Below are 15,881 nucleotides of genomic sequence, written 5' to 3' on the forward strand. Positions count from 1 at the left end.
AACCGCCCTGAAGATGGTGAGCTGTGGCAAGACGCCTACGGGCCGTTACCTCAAAAAAGGACACCGTCACAAACCTATCCGGCTTGCTCAGAGCCTCCAGTGGAAAAACCCTGCCCCGAGAGTCTCTTTATAAACATAATAACGATTGCGTCGATTTCGACATTGCAAATCAAACGGCTCCTGTAAGAGTACGGCTGCTTTCGGTCTAACAATGTGTCGCTACCTACGCCTGCCAAAGCACATTTGTGAATGATATGAACGATGAATCACGATCGAAGTGAATCGAGCAACTGATCGAGCGGTACGGGATTCGTTTTGGGCGAGGGATTGCGACGTGTTTCAGAAACGCAATAGGAGGAGCGTGTGTGGTGGAACATTATGGCTCGAGTGGACCATACTTTGGGACCTGTGGGGACTAATTCGCGACTACTAAAACAATGAATTGAACAAACTCGCCCGAATCGTAATCCATCCTCGGTGCGCCTGGTGGTAGTACAACAACAACAGGAATCTGAACTTTTACGAAGAATTATCGATTGGTTCCGCAATCAGGAGTCATACCACAACCACCACTCAGGGCTTAGGGTGACATTGGTGTGGAAAAGTCATGGGAAAACAATAATTAACCAGAAAGTGAACCGGTGAACCATTGCCTCGATCCCTAGGTTTAGTAGTTTGAATATAGTGGCTATTGGTTTTAGTTTGCTCTTTAAATGGAGGCTAACGTTGACTAAGTTGGTTTCACCTAGGGTGAGGATTCAGTAAAGAGAGTCCCAGAGAGTTCTCTTCGGAGTGTTGGTTAAAAAAAGCTAATGAGAAAAGGCCGTCGAAGTCGAAGTTTATGTTGGCTTCTGCTCGTATCTACGACAGTGTGAGTGCTTAGAATAGTAGTAGTAGTAGTGGTAATGGTCATAGTAGTAGTAGTAGTAGTAGTAGTAGGAAAGTAGAAGCTTTATAGCCTAAGTGAAGTAACAATGCCCGATGGCTAAGTGTTCGTTTAACTTTAGGTCCTCCTGCGCTGATCATGGATCGATTTCGCTTCGTCGCGTTCCAGGTTAACGCTTCCCGTATTTGCTCCAGAATGGTTCCGTTTGTCTCGTTTGTGATTTGAAGATAGGATTGATGTTTGATATCTATAGATCTGCATGTGTATGTTATTATGTTTCATTGTTCTGTTTTGGTTTCTCCCGAAAGATATCCTTTAAACTGGTTTAAAATCTAGCATATATGAGTTACTTTCGCATCCGCACCGTCTTCCTAGATTTTTTTTTTGTCGTACGTAGAAAGAGCTAAAGAGTGTTATGGAAGTTGTCTGCTTTGTTGAGTACGGTTTTGTTAGTTCTTTTTTTTGCTTCATTTTTGGGTTTGTTTTTTCGTTTGTTTTGTTCGTTTGTTTCAAGTTTTACCCATCCTCGCTTTGCGTGGCTTGACGCATTACCTAGAATCGAGTTTGTTTATGTTTTTTTGTGTGTTTTAGATAAGTTTCATTTGAAATATAGGGATTTACCATTGATACCATTTAGGTTTTTTTTTGTTTGGTTGGTTATAATTTAAAATGTGAGATTGGTTTTCTTTTCATACACGTTGCTTGATTCTTATAGATCGAATACTATAGATGCGAATATAGAACAGGAGTTAAAAGTTTTGGAAACGAAAGTGTATGTTTGCTTAGTAGATTTTGTTTAGATGTTTTTTTTGTTTTGTTCTGTTCGTTATATTTTAATCATTGCTCGATTCACGTGCCCTGACGACATGTCGGCTCTTGCGTTACTAAAGCCGTTGCACTGCTCTTTTTGTAAGTTTTTGTTTTAGTTTTCTTACTCATTAGTTTTTACTCTTTTCAACTATCTAACTCTTGAACGTGTGCTATCGAAATCCATAACCGTTGCTTTGCTTTGTTAAAAAGATTGGTTTCTGTCCATTTACTTGCTTCATGCTCCATTCGCACCTTCCTTGCTCGCTCTATCACCGTTTTCCTTGTTGCCGTTAGATTCTCTTTCTTTACATTTTCCTCCGTATGCTCTATATAGTTATCGTGTAATGCTTTGATAATGTCTGTGGTAAGTGAATTCCTATCACCCCCAGAACATCATCCGCTACTTGTTAATTGTCCAATCTCATGTGAATGCCTAGCGGAAGTGAAGCGTCGTCGGCAATGGCTCGGCACCCCGCTCAACCGGTGGTTGCCGAGTCCTTGCTCGGCATTGTTTCATTATTATTGTAACGGTAACGCGTACGCGTACCTCGGTGCTGGCCGTAGGCGTCTCTCTTGGTAGTGCATTTACAGCGTCGCTGTTTGGGTTGGTCTGTAAATGTTAGTCTCCTCCGTGTGTGAGTATTACTTGGTATGGTATGTATAGGCATGTGGTCAGCCCAAGGCTTAAAACGGACACACGACCACGTCGTACTCGAACATGAGCGAAACGGCAACGAATGCGAAGTACAGCATAAACATGGTGAAGCCCAGGCCTTTGTTCATTCGCCAGCGGAAGCAAGCTATCGACATGACGACGAACAGCAACATTAAGAACAGGATCGTGATCGAACACACCATCCCGACGGAGTTCACCTCGACTGGTTGTCCGTAGATCATGCCGTACATTAGCCACGGAATTGGAAGGCTGCAAAGCAGATAAAGTGAAACGTTGTCCATTAGCGTCGCGCCCATTTGGCTCATTGGATGGTGTTGGATTAAAATCATTAGTGCGAGTGCTCAAGGCGAATTAAATCGTAGAATTTCGACCATTCGTATTTAAATAACTACCTAATGGTGCACTGATGTGTTCAACTTTATTTAATAAAGAGACACGGCGCCAATAAACTATAACCTCTGTGTGCGACCAACAGACACCAGAGTGGCGAAGTAGACTTACCCAACTGTCACATCGAAAATGTTGCTGCCCACGGAGCTGGACACCGCCATATCGCCGAACCCTTTGCGGGCCACAATCACAGACGTGATAAGATCAGGAATTGAGGTACCTGCTGCTAAAAAGGTCAGTCCCATAACCTGAAAGCAGAGAACAGGGAGCGACGGAGGGTCAGTTTAGACGGTTAGGTGTGGCACCGATGGCCGGGAGTTGCCTGGGAACTTTTGACGGGATAATGGGAACCTTTGGAGAAAGGTTTTATTACCAGGGCCGGGCTTAGGGCCGGAAATCGGGATCCGAACGAGGACCGCGCCCGAGATCCGACTTACCTCCGGTGGTATTTTCGAGGTATCACCGATGACGGTCGCCCACCACACCATCAGATACGAGTAGGCGGCTATCCACAGGATCGATCCGATGAAGGTGACAGGGAAGAACTTCTTGCCCTTCGGTGTTCTGGTGTCGGGAAGTGTTAGGTACAGAGGAAAGATAATTGGAGCTACTAGTAGGTAGGTTATTCGTTTCCTGGCACCCTTTGGCCACGACATGCTCAGTGCTTCTGGTGGTTCCTCCTCTAATTCGTTACCCTGCAACGGAAGTGTTCAATAGATAAATGTTACCTCATTGCTGTTGCACTTTATTTTACTTTATTCCTGGAAGAATCAAGTTTAGCTGCATAATTTGATGGCCCATTTGGGACCCAAGAGTACCTGAGAAGAATAGGTGACCGTGGGCTCGACGAAGTTATTACAGTTGGTTTAGTTAAAGATTGAGGTTTGAGGTTTTAGTTCTAATAAAGATCATCTCTGGTGTTACTCCAGATAAATAATATGCTAGGGCAAGGTGAAGTACTTCAACTGCGGCAACCCAACTACGGAGCTTCTTGAAGCATGAATTTCAGTGCGGCGTTTACTAATTTTTGCAATTATTTTGAACCTCACAAATAAGGCATCCGATTGAACTATGTGAATGATAGGTGGGTTCGTAAGAGAGTCTGGATAAGACTGGGGACATACAACCCCATCCTGGAGCAGTGAACCGCCTGACCAGTGAACTGTCATTTGCGAGACGCTTAGGCGCTTAGAATTTTTGTGTTAATTCAATGTTGCAAACATGATTAAGGATGCAATATGATGAATGGATTATCAGGATTATTTCAATTTAATTATTTAGGATTTTTTAATCCTATCAACATGTCAGTGCTGTGTGCATCAATTTCAACATTGTTTCCATACATCTTAATATCGTCATTAGTTTCTATTTAACATAATCATAATTGCGTTAAAAATGTTCATTTATTAGTAAATATCCTTCGTGGGCGGTAAGTCTTCGCCAGGCCGTTGTAGGTCCACTATTCCGTAGGGTTGCGAACAAATTCCTATCAACACTACCATCGGCAAAGTAACGGACCTGGGCACTAAAATAAATGGTTGATTTTTAAAGCGGGTACTGGAACGAAGCGAAATCGAGAGACGAACGTTTCACGCCATTTTTAACGATCGCACGCACCGTCCATGGAAAACACGTGGCAAGGCCCATAACACCCAAAGTAACGGTGCCCTTGAAAATGGTTCTCTCCGATGACCTTTTTTGGGTCGTGTCCCATTAAGCGTCCTGCGTCCTCGTGAAGATTTTCAAATCTCTGATTTCTGAATTTAGAGAGTTTCTTTCGTGTACCAGCCCAAAAAAGCAGTGAAACAAACAATGGTTGGCCGTTCGCATTCCTGATGGATTTGACTGTTATTTACATTCGTTTTTGCAGTTGAAAAGGAACACACATTCTTCCTTTCTCTCTGGCGTGAATTAAAGCGTAGTTCCGCTTCCCGTTTTGACACGTTGTCATGGCGGCTATGTGCGCTACCGGCCGTTCGAATGGGCAATGGGCGACCAAGAGTACCATCAACTATTGATGACCCCTCCAGTCGCCTCCTTATTCATGGTTTCCTCATTTCCTAAGGTCACGTTACAAATGTTTTGCCCATTTTCTCCATCGCCTTCCGTTATTTGGTCATCAGATCGACGTACGGAATCGGAACGCGTTGCAGATTGCTGGTAGGCTGGCCTTCTACGCTACGTCACGTGTTTCGGGTGTCCCACTTTCTCCGTTTCAGGCGCATTACATTTGTCTCCTCGAAAAAATCGCCGCACACTTAGGCACAGGACCGAGGGTTCGGCTTCCGGTTCCGGGTGGTCCACGACGGGCTATTGTTTTCGCTGCGATAAGTGCGGAAGATAGAGCCACAGCTTGGGAGGCGTTCGAAAAAATCCGCCCAACCCGGGAACCTCAATCTTGATCGTTCCAGTTCGTTCCCGATACGTGAAGCGTGAGGTCCTTGCGGTAGGAGGTGTGGATGGTGTGGCATCGTCTCAATAATCATCCCACATTCGAGCCACATCTCTACGGCCTATCTTGATCGTTTCCAACGAGGTCCGGGACGTCCCGGCCCTACGGGCTTCGACGGCAGGAGCAAACGGCCCAGCCAGCACGGCATTTGCATATCTCTATTCAAATCTCATCACCAGCAACGATCTCGCTGTCGCCATTTTGCAGACATCAGACACTGGATTAGCACCATTCGGGTTCCGTCGCCGCTCCTGAAAACAAACGTCAGTCGGTCGGGAAAGTGATGTTTCCACTCCCCGTACCTCCTTTCCCGGGGGCGCCAGGAAAAAGACCGAATTTCTGGCCGAGCAGAGTGCGCGCGGGAAAAATGCCAAAATCAGCACAATGTGTTTGCACTAGACAAATGGAGCCAATGGTACACGTTTAGATGAAAAGCTTCTCGTCGAACAGCCAGAAGCAAAGAGAACGAAGTAGACGAAAAGAACACGAATCGATCTGAAAGTCGGTGAATTGTTCACGGCAACCACCAAGGGTTGGCCCTACCGAAGATGGCAGTAGCTCGGGCGATAAAGTGAAGTACTGCAGGCATCCAACGGATCCTTTCGCAAGATTCCCCAACTGGACCGCTAGGAGGTTAGCTAGTGTTGGGCCAGTACGTGGTTGCGGCTGCCAAGTTTGGCCAAACAGTCAGCGCAAACTTCAACCGGCCCTGGCCGGGCTGTCTGCCCGAGAATCAATTTCAGCCTGGGAAACCTTTCTTTTTTGTCACCGAAAGTCAATATCTTTCAAACTAAATATCCTGGCCAGGGGTAGGACGAGCAGCACCCCGGTTCGATGCCGGTGTGCAGAAGACGAAGCGAAGCAAACGAAATTGTGGAAGATTGTGAAAAATTGATTCACTGATACGCTGGCCGATTATACTTGCATGAGGCGGTACGACCGTGAGTGGACTAAAATATGACATCTACTTTGGTAGCGGCGGAATAACCACTATGCATGCCTGATGGACGTGTTGGTCTTTTTCAGAAATGCTTCGACAAAGCTCCTGTGTCTTGTGTTTCTTTCGTTAGAGTCGCGAAGTGATATCCCACATGTTATGGTGTTCAAGACGACTTCCATACGGCTGGCTGGGAAAACTTTGGAAACTTTGGTGTTGATGAAACATATCTCATTGTCTTGGAAAGTATCAACAACATGAGATGACCATCGACAGCGAACTACAATAGAAGTGGTCTGATTAAAAATTTTCTTGACATTTGAATTTCCGCCCGATACGTACACCCGGATCGGCGATGGGCCAAGCCTAAACAAAATGACTGTAAAAATTGACTGATGACTCAAAATGGACGAATCTTACCCCATAAGTCACTGTGTAATAACGTCACAAGAAAATTGAAAATCGAATATACGTAGTCCGCGAAAATTCAAATGTCGCAAAATTTTTTGAACAGCCATCGTATTCGTGTTCTGCAATAATTTATTGATTTTCTTCGCCTTTAATTAGCTAGTCTGCGCATGTTTTTCCTATTTCATGCATTAACCTGATATGTTTTTTAAGATTAGACTTTGAACTTAACTGCTTTCCACAGTGCGAAAAGAACTTTTCCTGAAACCTTTTTTTGTATTCCACATAGATTGATCATCCGCTTACTTGGAGGATCGGCAGTGATCGGTTCTATAGGAGCTCTGGATCACAATTCCGTTTGTTTGGCATTTTCATGCCTAGACGAACGTTTCCATGCTTTCAAACCGAAAGCTACCCGAAGGCAGACATATCTCAAACAACACGAAAAATTACACCGCGAACGTTCCAGCACGAACACCGTCCAATGTTTTATGGAACGAACATTCGAAATTTATGCTTAAATCGATTCTTCCCTTTCGTGGTAAGGCAACACCAGTTTACGCCAAATGACGGCTCCTTGACGGGGAATGCTGCAGTAGAATCGAATTATTTCGTCTCCTATAATTCACAACGAACGGCAGACTGTCGCGTTCCCTGCTCTCCCTGCTCTCCGTTATTTCATGTTGGTAAAGTTTATGAATAAAAAGAAAAAACTAGACACAGATCATGCCCGCCCGAAATAGTCCGAGAATACCGGAAGCGCTCAGTTTTACAGACTTTCCCGCTCGGCAGCAATCGGTGTCTGCCAAGCCAAGCGAAGCTGGGTAAACGTGGATCAGAAAAAAATTGGAATTCAATTTCCACGCCCGGCCAGGGAATGCCTCGGCCAAAGTGCGGCATGCAATATTCATTAGAGGCCGGCAACAGTTGCGCTGCGACGCCCGAAGTGGATGGTCTCCAAGCTTTCACGTTTCCCGGCCGCTGGCTGCGTCCTTTCTCGCTCTTCGAATCCTTTCTTTCGCGGACACTGGCCCCCACCCGGCAGACAGTTGTCAATCAACCCAGTCCAGCCGGAACCGTAGCGCGTTGGGCAGCATGCCAAGCCGTGTCACAAAAGGAGTCTGTGTCTTGCTTTGCTGTGGTTTGCGGCAACAACTATCTCGCAACAACACACCACTTTGCATAGCCAGCAAGGACCAAGGGCCACCGGTTTTGCGGTCAGCAACGGGCAGACTAAAAATAGACAGAAACGGAATGAGCGGTGATCAAAAACAACCATTGGGCCCCAATGGGCCATCCAGTGTCTTTGGCACCTCCCGGGAGGGGTCGCCGGATGCAATTGAAATTGGGCCCACGGACTAATCGAGTTCCAGGCGGGTGGTCCTATGGAACCCCCTTCCCCGTTTGCCGGATGTTGGCTGCTTGGCAATCCCGGTGGGACAGAACAATAAATGGCAGAAAATGGCTCTCGCCAATCAACTCTCGCTTTCGGTTCACGGGAATTTAGTCGGACGATCGCTGTTGCATCAGGGTTCGGATTCCCGTGGGGCCGAGTTTGGTCCGAGTCGGTCGGATCCGTTTCACTCTATCAGAACGGACATGGAGCAAACATTCACCTCTGTTTTAAAACTATTTCCTTCAAGTGAATCTGCACGCCCTTCACTCTCGATTCAAACTGATGCTTTTCGCACTAGGACATGATTAATCGACGACAGAGACGATTGCGCTACGGAAGGGCATTTGCTGAGCCTGATGATCGAAAGGGTAATAAAAGCGGAAGCCGGCGGCCGGCACTACTTACCGAATCAATTGTTGTATCTATGTTTCCATTTGGACGATCGCTAGCTAAGGTGGTTTCTTTTAGATTAATTTTAACATGGTTCGCCGCGGACGACGTGGCGGCGCCCCGCTGCGGCTTGGTGGCGTCCAGCAGCACCTTCAGCGAAGCGATCGCGTGCAGCTGCGTCGCCTTTTCATCGACTTTACCTGGAACGGGATCTTTTATTATGTTATTACGTAATGTTAGTATGGAATTTGCCAATTATGGATTAAATTCTGGAACAAATTTTGAGCATGATACGTGGTGGTTTTTTGTTTGCTTCGTAGCCATTCGGCCTTTGGTTGGTTTGTTTATGTTTTTAGTTATAAGAAGGCAGAAAGAACAGGAAACGAATGCAGAACAGCGGCGACGACAGACAGATGGCAAACCGGAAGTGGTGGCAGTTGCAAACTTCGAACGAACATTCCACGGTAACTGGCAGCGCGTAACACGTAACACGTAACACGTTTCAACATTGAAACGGCATTAGCTTAGCTTTTCTTACGATTAACGGACAACGAACTACAGTACCATTCAAAACTAAAACACACGGTTTCTATGTACAAAACAAATGCTGTTATTCACATTTGTTCACGAACCTGGTCAAAAACACGGCGTGCCCGTTTTCTGCTGGGCACCGATGGCGCAAGCGTAAACTTTTCTGATGATTTGACTTCCCCGGCGTATGTGAGCAACGAAAAGCGTACTGCAATCTAATAACCATTAGCGGACACTACAAACTATGCATGATGATGGATACGGGTCTCCCGGTCGTTCCACGAAATATTGCCCCAAATCAGGACCGGGTCGCCGGTGGAAAGTGGCGAAAGTAGTTTAATTAACGGGAAAGTTACGCTCATTTGCGTGGCCCCCAACATTAGAACAACGTTAGCGTCGTGACCGTCGTGTCGTGGTCGCGAGGTTCCTTTTTTCGGCCCTTCCCTTCCACGACAGGACGACAGGCTTGAGTGCGGTATTTAAACAAAGTTCGATTAAACAACGTGAGCAGATTGTGTAACGGCTGGGGCCCCGTTCGTTCGCAAGCATAATTTGAATAATATGTTTCTCCGGAAAACGGAACCAAGCGTCCTAGCTCGAGAGCGATGCCACACCGTCGATGCGATTGCGGAGCATTCGTTTTATTTCTTCGCATGCTGCACGTATCACACCCGCTCGCAGTGCCGGGCCAGGAAACAACACATATTTAAAGGAAGGTCAGGTCAAAGCTTGACCAACGCCTGGCCGGTTTGCCGCCGGACCACCCTCGAGGCGGGGGGGCACATAAATTGATCCATTTATATTCCGGCGAATGAATAAAAGATCCGGAGAGATCCTTCGCTTGCGGAAAATTGTTGCACTTCTGGTCGGGGGCCGCCGTGGGCTACGTGGCCCGACGACACGTGGTTCGAGGCCACGGACGGCCACGTGTCGGTTTGAAGTGATATTTTGTGAATAAAACATCACTCTTCTCCAGGCCAGGAGTCTTCAGGAGCATCGTTTATGATCTTTCTGCGCACTCGAGCAGGTTATCCTGAAACATTTCCCAGTCTTTCGTCGATACCGGAAAGTATGATTTTTTAATAAACTCCTGCCTAGGCTCGAGTAAACAAGAGGGCTTCGAGCTCAAAACCGGGTTGTGCGGGGTTAGGATCCGAGCGAACGGGTGGCACAGTGATCAATTACACCAATTTACAGTTTTACCATATTTCGGAGGCTCTCTTACAATCTGTCTCGCCTTCTTCAGTTTACCAGGGTCTTTAGTGTAGCTTCTTTTCTAAAATCATAATACTGCGTGGAGCCGAAACTAAGCCCGAAAAAGTACGAGTTTTAAACTTATAGTGACCAATCTAGTTTTTCCTATTGAGAACGCAGAAAAGTTCAGAAAACATATAGGAAGACGAGACGCATTCGCCTTCGGTTAAATGTTCAACATACAAATTGCTTGCGTTCGAAGGGCAAAGGATCTGCAACTTACATCATCTCTAGGCATAACCTAACCTATCGAAACGATTCCAACCCTACACCGAACTCCATTGTACTGTGCAGAGATTGATAGGTTACATCTGGTTCCTGGCAGTCATTTTCCAACCCCATCCTATCTGGTTACACGGTTGTTATCCGGCATCCTCACAGCACAACGTACCTACCTGTCCTATCAAGTAGTTATTCTTTTCATCATTCACCTCACCGTTTAACACCAACTACCGGATGTATCGGGAACATATGAAGATCATAGCCCATAATGTGCTCCTATTTCTGTTCCGATTCTTAAACTGCTGGAGACTGACGGGTCCCACTGATGGTCTTGATGCCAAAAAGTCGCACAGGTTTATCGTCTGTTGAGGTGACGACAAACGACAACGGCAAACAACATGTGCTTCCATTTTATGACCCTTACGAACCGCTGTTTAAAATACTGACATTGAGTCTGTCGATAAAATGGCGCACCAGCACAAGGAGCGAGCGTGTGATATTCGAAACCGTTCTTTGGCGCGATGACCTGGAAGCGCGATCGCTAGTGCACTCATCGCCCGGCACTCGACAGATGGCTATGAAGTGCATCCTTTTGCGAAGGCGCGCCCTTTAACGTCGATGGTTCAACATACACACTGGCCCAGCATAAGTACCCGGTACGCAATAGGCATTGGCGGTTGGGCTGAACTGGAGTGGTTACCTTAAGCCCTCCATTTGTAGGTCCGTTGATTTAACAAACGCACCTTAAAAGAACCTTCCGTACATTCCGGCGTGTTAATGTTTTCTCCATCTTTGAAGAGTGTTACCCCAACGCCGCCTACGGCCCCGTAGGTGCGGCCACAATATTTTCCCGTGGATCGCTAGGCCTGCGCTCCAGTAATGGCCCGTGCCCTCCGGAAGTAAATGTTTGCAAAAACGAAAGAAAAACACTTCAAAGTGCACACGCTCCTGAAGTGCACACAGCACAGCGGGCCTCCCAGCGGGCAGGACAGGAAGACATTTTTCAAGCTATCTCTAATCGTACCCTCAAACCCATTTACCGGTGCCACCGGAGAGGGTTGTTGAAGGTCGTTCTCTCGTGGCTCCCGGTTGCTCGTTGCGAATTGCGAAGGCTCGGCCCCGCTGATGTCGAGCTCGCTTGAAATCGCTCTCTCGTTCAACTGCTGTTTCAGCCGTTTGCCGTTCGGTGGACGTGAATTAAAGCAGAAATGCTCCTGATAAGCAGTTGAGGTTGCGATTAGGCACCGGTCCGGTCGAAGGTCCCTGAGATTGGTCCCGGTGCCGGTGGTGTAAGATTAATTGCCAGTTGACATGGAAGTTGTTGCCTGTTTTATTGCCGGCGATTCGGGAGCTAACCGAGGCACTCCAGTCGAAATGCAACCGTTTCTGGCCACATTCGTCGGTCGGTCAGTCAGATGAAGTTATCCTCACTGGCGCTAATGCGTCGCGATCCCGGCGACCCGGGCGGGTGTCTGACGTGGAAATGAGTGGTGGACGCATTCATTATGCAAAAAAGGGGATTATCAGCGTTCAGCTCTCCCCGGTGGGCATGCAAAATATTTACAAAACATTTCCCGCAGCACGGAAAGATCAAAAAGTTTACTGCTCGGTACGCGGTTGGCCTGCAAGAAGTGGAATTCGTGGAATTGGTAGCGATTGACATTTATTTCAGCAATTTAGAACGATTGATGGTGAGCTTTATGTTACACAGATGAACCTACGAAACGGATGTAGCGGCTAGATGGAACGTTTACGGAATATGCAATATTTACAGTAAAGCATAGATAAAGCATGATGCGACAGAAGTGGTTGATTCATTTCGGTTCCGGTGCCGACGCCGGCGACAGTCGAGGGAGTCAAATCATCGCAAAAGCTTACGAAGAAAACTTACAACACTACCTGAATGCCTCATGCCATCCGCGCGATTGCAACCTGTCGTTCGTCTCTCGTTCGTGCCGTTTCAGTTACATTTTACCAACAGAGTTACGCATCTTACGCATCTATTCGCTAGGCCAATCGAAATGATTAACGAGACACACTAAGAGACAGCTCTAACAATTAACGCAAACCGCAACGCAACTTTCTACTCCATTTAATCATAAATGGCAAACATATTAATCTTCCAAACTGTATACTTAAACTATGACCGATGGGTGTTTCGTCCGTCTGGGGCGGGCGGCCGTTGTGTTGGGATATGGTCAGTTGGCCAGCCCGCCACTCCGAAGGACGAAAACACCCGCTGCTGGCACGCGAAGCAAACATCAGCGCAGAGCACCGACCGAGCCGAGCCGAGCGATGGCCGGTCCTGGCGATGGCTGACTTTTGCTTCGTCGGTCTGCCATTTTTCCGTGATGTGCGGGAACTCGTGTGTGCGTGGAGAAGATGTTCTTGTGGGTGATGTTTTTCCGCATGGTCAACCGCTTTTTTGTTGCCCATACGTGTGGCGTACACGATTATTAATGATTTCCGGGGCAGCCAGGATTCAGTGTTTTCGGGTGTTAGGGCAAAGCAACAAAAAAAAACAAACCAAACAAAACGAAAGGACAATGTATGCGAGCGCGCATATTTATGATTCGTTGTGGAACTAAGGTTGGTAATGGGAGAGAAAAATTGGAAAATTAAGCGTACATGACAGCAACATTAATACACGGCGTTTTTGCTGTTTTTTTTGTGTGAACCGTAGCGGTCTTTAGCATAATGAAGCGACGAGCTAAGCACACAAACCAGGAACGGCGCTGGCAAACTGAAACGGGGTGCTCGGGTTTCAAACGATACGGCGTGGCAGGATTTGTTTTTGCTTCGTTAAAACACTGTGTTTTGGGGTGAATTGAATTGATGCTGCGGTCGATCGATGGGGTGTGTGCGCGTGGAGACGATCGCCCAACGAAAACGTGTTCATCGTGGGCAACGAAAACGCAACATTTATGTACATCGAGCGCCTTTCGACAAGGAACACAGTTGCAGTTAACGGGCGGTCTAAAGCTTGGCAAATGAATGATGCATGTGACGGTGGTGGGCTTTACAAGATGTTTCGAAGGTCGGACTAAGGAAGGACATTGAGGGGTGGTAGGCGGGTGATGGTGAGTAGAAGCTACACAGAACAGCAGCCAGCAGGTCGCACGGACCTCGTCATCGTTTTCTCTCTCTCTTTGGTACGAACCCCATTCTAGCGGCCGCCGTTGGTTCACTTACCATCGTGCAGTGGGTCGATCGTGTGGATCATCAGCTGCAGCAGCCCGTGTCGGAATTTGGCCCCGGTTGCGGTAGGATTCTGGTGGATCGGCACGCTGCCACTGCTGGATCCCGGTGGTCCCGATCGGCTCTCCGAGGCTGCCCTCGACGTGACCGATCCACCCGGTTGCGTGGCCATCGATGTCTCCGACGAGTTGGCCGCATTGCCCTGTGGTGATGCCGGATTCACGGTTCATGGAAAAAAAGGAAGCGTTAGCCGACTCGAAACACGTTCATGATGTTGACGATTTGCCAATGGGGTTTGATGAGTGGGCCAATTGCTTTTTGGTGGAGTGGTTGGTGAGCTGATGGGTTCCCTTTTCGATTCAGTTCGGTTGGATGGTTTCGGTTTACGGAGGCTCTTATCGATAGGGTTGATGCGGTAAAGCGTTTAAGCGTTGAACAAACACAACACAAACTGTTACTAAACTTAAACGGACAGACGGAACGGAACGGAACGAAAGGAACACAAAACACAACTATCAAACCGAAAGATGGAACGAAACGAGAAAACTAATGAGGCGTTTAGTAAATGTTTCTGGGACTGTTTTCCAAATGAAGCAATACAAAACCTAGAATCGGCCCCAATGTGTCGCCCCAAATGGTCCCATCGCTTATCGGCGAGCAGCATCGAACATCGCGAACACCAGCGTGTTCCGGGCCACCGTTCCGATTGATCGCAGCCCAGCCTCGGTGCCATAATGATGTTGTGGAGCGCATAAAAATCGCAGCGCAGCGGGCGGTAATGTCCTCGGCGGCACACTCGGCGGTGGGTTTCAATATTGACAAATCATTTCTCGCCACCGCCACCGATTCACGGCCTCCAATCATCGCGGCTCGATCGTCCTGGGTGTGCTGCGTAATGGTTGGTGCATTACCATCGGCCAGTGTGCGTGTCCGTGTGTGGTTTTTTTTTAACATTTCCGGTTTGCCAACACGCCAAAGAACTGCCTTAACGATGTTCGAACGCCCCACGGAGGCCGTGCTGCTTTTTTTATGCTGATCGCTCGTCCGCCAATGAGTTTACTTTATGCTTCGTAAATAAACGTTTATGGACACGATTGGCTGGATCACAGATCAAAGAGATTGGAACGGGGTGGCTGATGGTGAGTTTTTCGTTTTTTTTTTGTCGGTGCATCCGGCGGTTGGTCAACCGCTTCGAGCGCTTTTCCTACGTTACATTCGAGGCAGCAGAAAATAAGGATCGTGAAATGTGACTCCCAAAAGCCGGGTGACCCGCGGTGATTTGTCAAGTATCATCCCAGGCTCAAAGCTCGAAGCACTAATTTTTCGTCGTCTTCGTCGTCGTCATCGTCGTCGAGTGGTCCAACGATTTTATGTCCCACGCTCAACCCTCGCTTGACGAGCGCCAGCAGTTCGACGAGGACGAGTCTCTGGGTGGCTGGTTGCCGTTGCCGTTTATTAATTAAAACCTGCACGCAGCGACTCTGCACTCTGTTCGCAAGCAAATGCCAAACGAAAATACTGAAGTAGGTCCTCGGCTCGGAACGGTACGATTGTGTTGGCACCAGCATACTGAAGTAACAAAGAACGTCCTCGCATTTGCTTTTCCGAAAAACTCAGTCCGAACGATGGACGTAAACATCACGGACCACGGCATTTTCCTGCGCTGGGTGGTAAATAAAAGTGAGAACGTTGTGTAGCGGACTAATTAAGCCACCTGCACTCCCCTGAGTTAGGGCCAATCATACTCGAATACTCGTTTCGCCCGGTGGACCGGGTGCGTCCTGAAAGAACGTTCACACGACGGTCCGACCCACCCACGGTGCGCCCGGCACCTGCAAAAAGGCCGTGCCGTGCGGGACCCGAAAGTAATCCTTTGCGTGCCTTTCTTCGCGTTCCACCACCCGGCATCAAGGACCACCATAAGTGTCGATCGGGAAGATCGCACCGACGAACGAAAGGACGCGCGCTGGAAAACTTTCGACGACCAAAGACGTCCTGCCGACCACCGCCTGGCGGTTCGGACAAATTAAATGGCCCGGCATTAAAAGTTTGACGTGAAATTATGGAGATTTATGACGGGGGAGTCTCGTGCCAATCACCTCCGCCGTTTGCACCTCTGCCAGTGGAGTCGCCCCACGCTCTGGCACTCCATTGTTGCCGGACGGACGGGGTTCGTGGATTTCCCTTTCAGATTGTCCCCACGGCTTCTTTTGAGGTGCGATGCGACGTGTAACATACGCCATCAACAATCGGGCGCTCCTTGTGTATTCGTGTGGCGCATCTTGCCACACGGCTTAACGGCTCTTGCTGGCATACGGTATGTTTGGGAGG

General features: G+C 47.8%; 1 protein-coding gene across 1 annotated transcript in view; it reads right to left on the reverse strand.

The window, feature by feature from the left end:
* Window positions 1–2,380: 2,380 nt before the first annotated feature.
* LOC131207842 (sodium/potassium/calcium exchanger Nckx30C) overlaps window positions 2,381–15,881 on the reverse strand; it is a 61,956-nt gene continuing 48,455 nt past the window's right edge. Inside the window, exons 3-7 of the mRNA XM_058200471.1 lie at window positions 13,545–13,752; window positions 8,361–8,545; window positions 3,200–3,457; window positions 2,874–3,010; window positions 2,381–2,621 (exon numbers count right to left, since the gene is read on the reverse strand). Coding sequence (XP_058056454.1) covers window positions 2,381–2,621; window positions 2,874–3,010; window positions 3,200–3,457; window positions 8,361–8,545; window positions 13,545–13,752 — 1,029 coding nt within the window. The remainder of the gene's footprint in view (window positions 2,622–2,873; window positions 3,011–3,199; window positions 3,458–8,360; window positions 8,546–13,544; window positions 13,753–15,881) is intronic.

The sequence above is a fragment of the Anopheles bellator genome, chromosome 2, assembly GCF_943735745.2.
Source record: "Anopheles bellator chromosome 2, idAnoBellAS_SP24_06.2, whole genome shotgun sequence".
In the NCBI taxonomy this organism is placed as follows: domain Eukaryota; kingdom Metazoa; phylum Arthropoda; class Insecta; order Diptera; family Culicidae; genus Anopheles; species Anopheles bellator.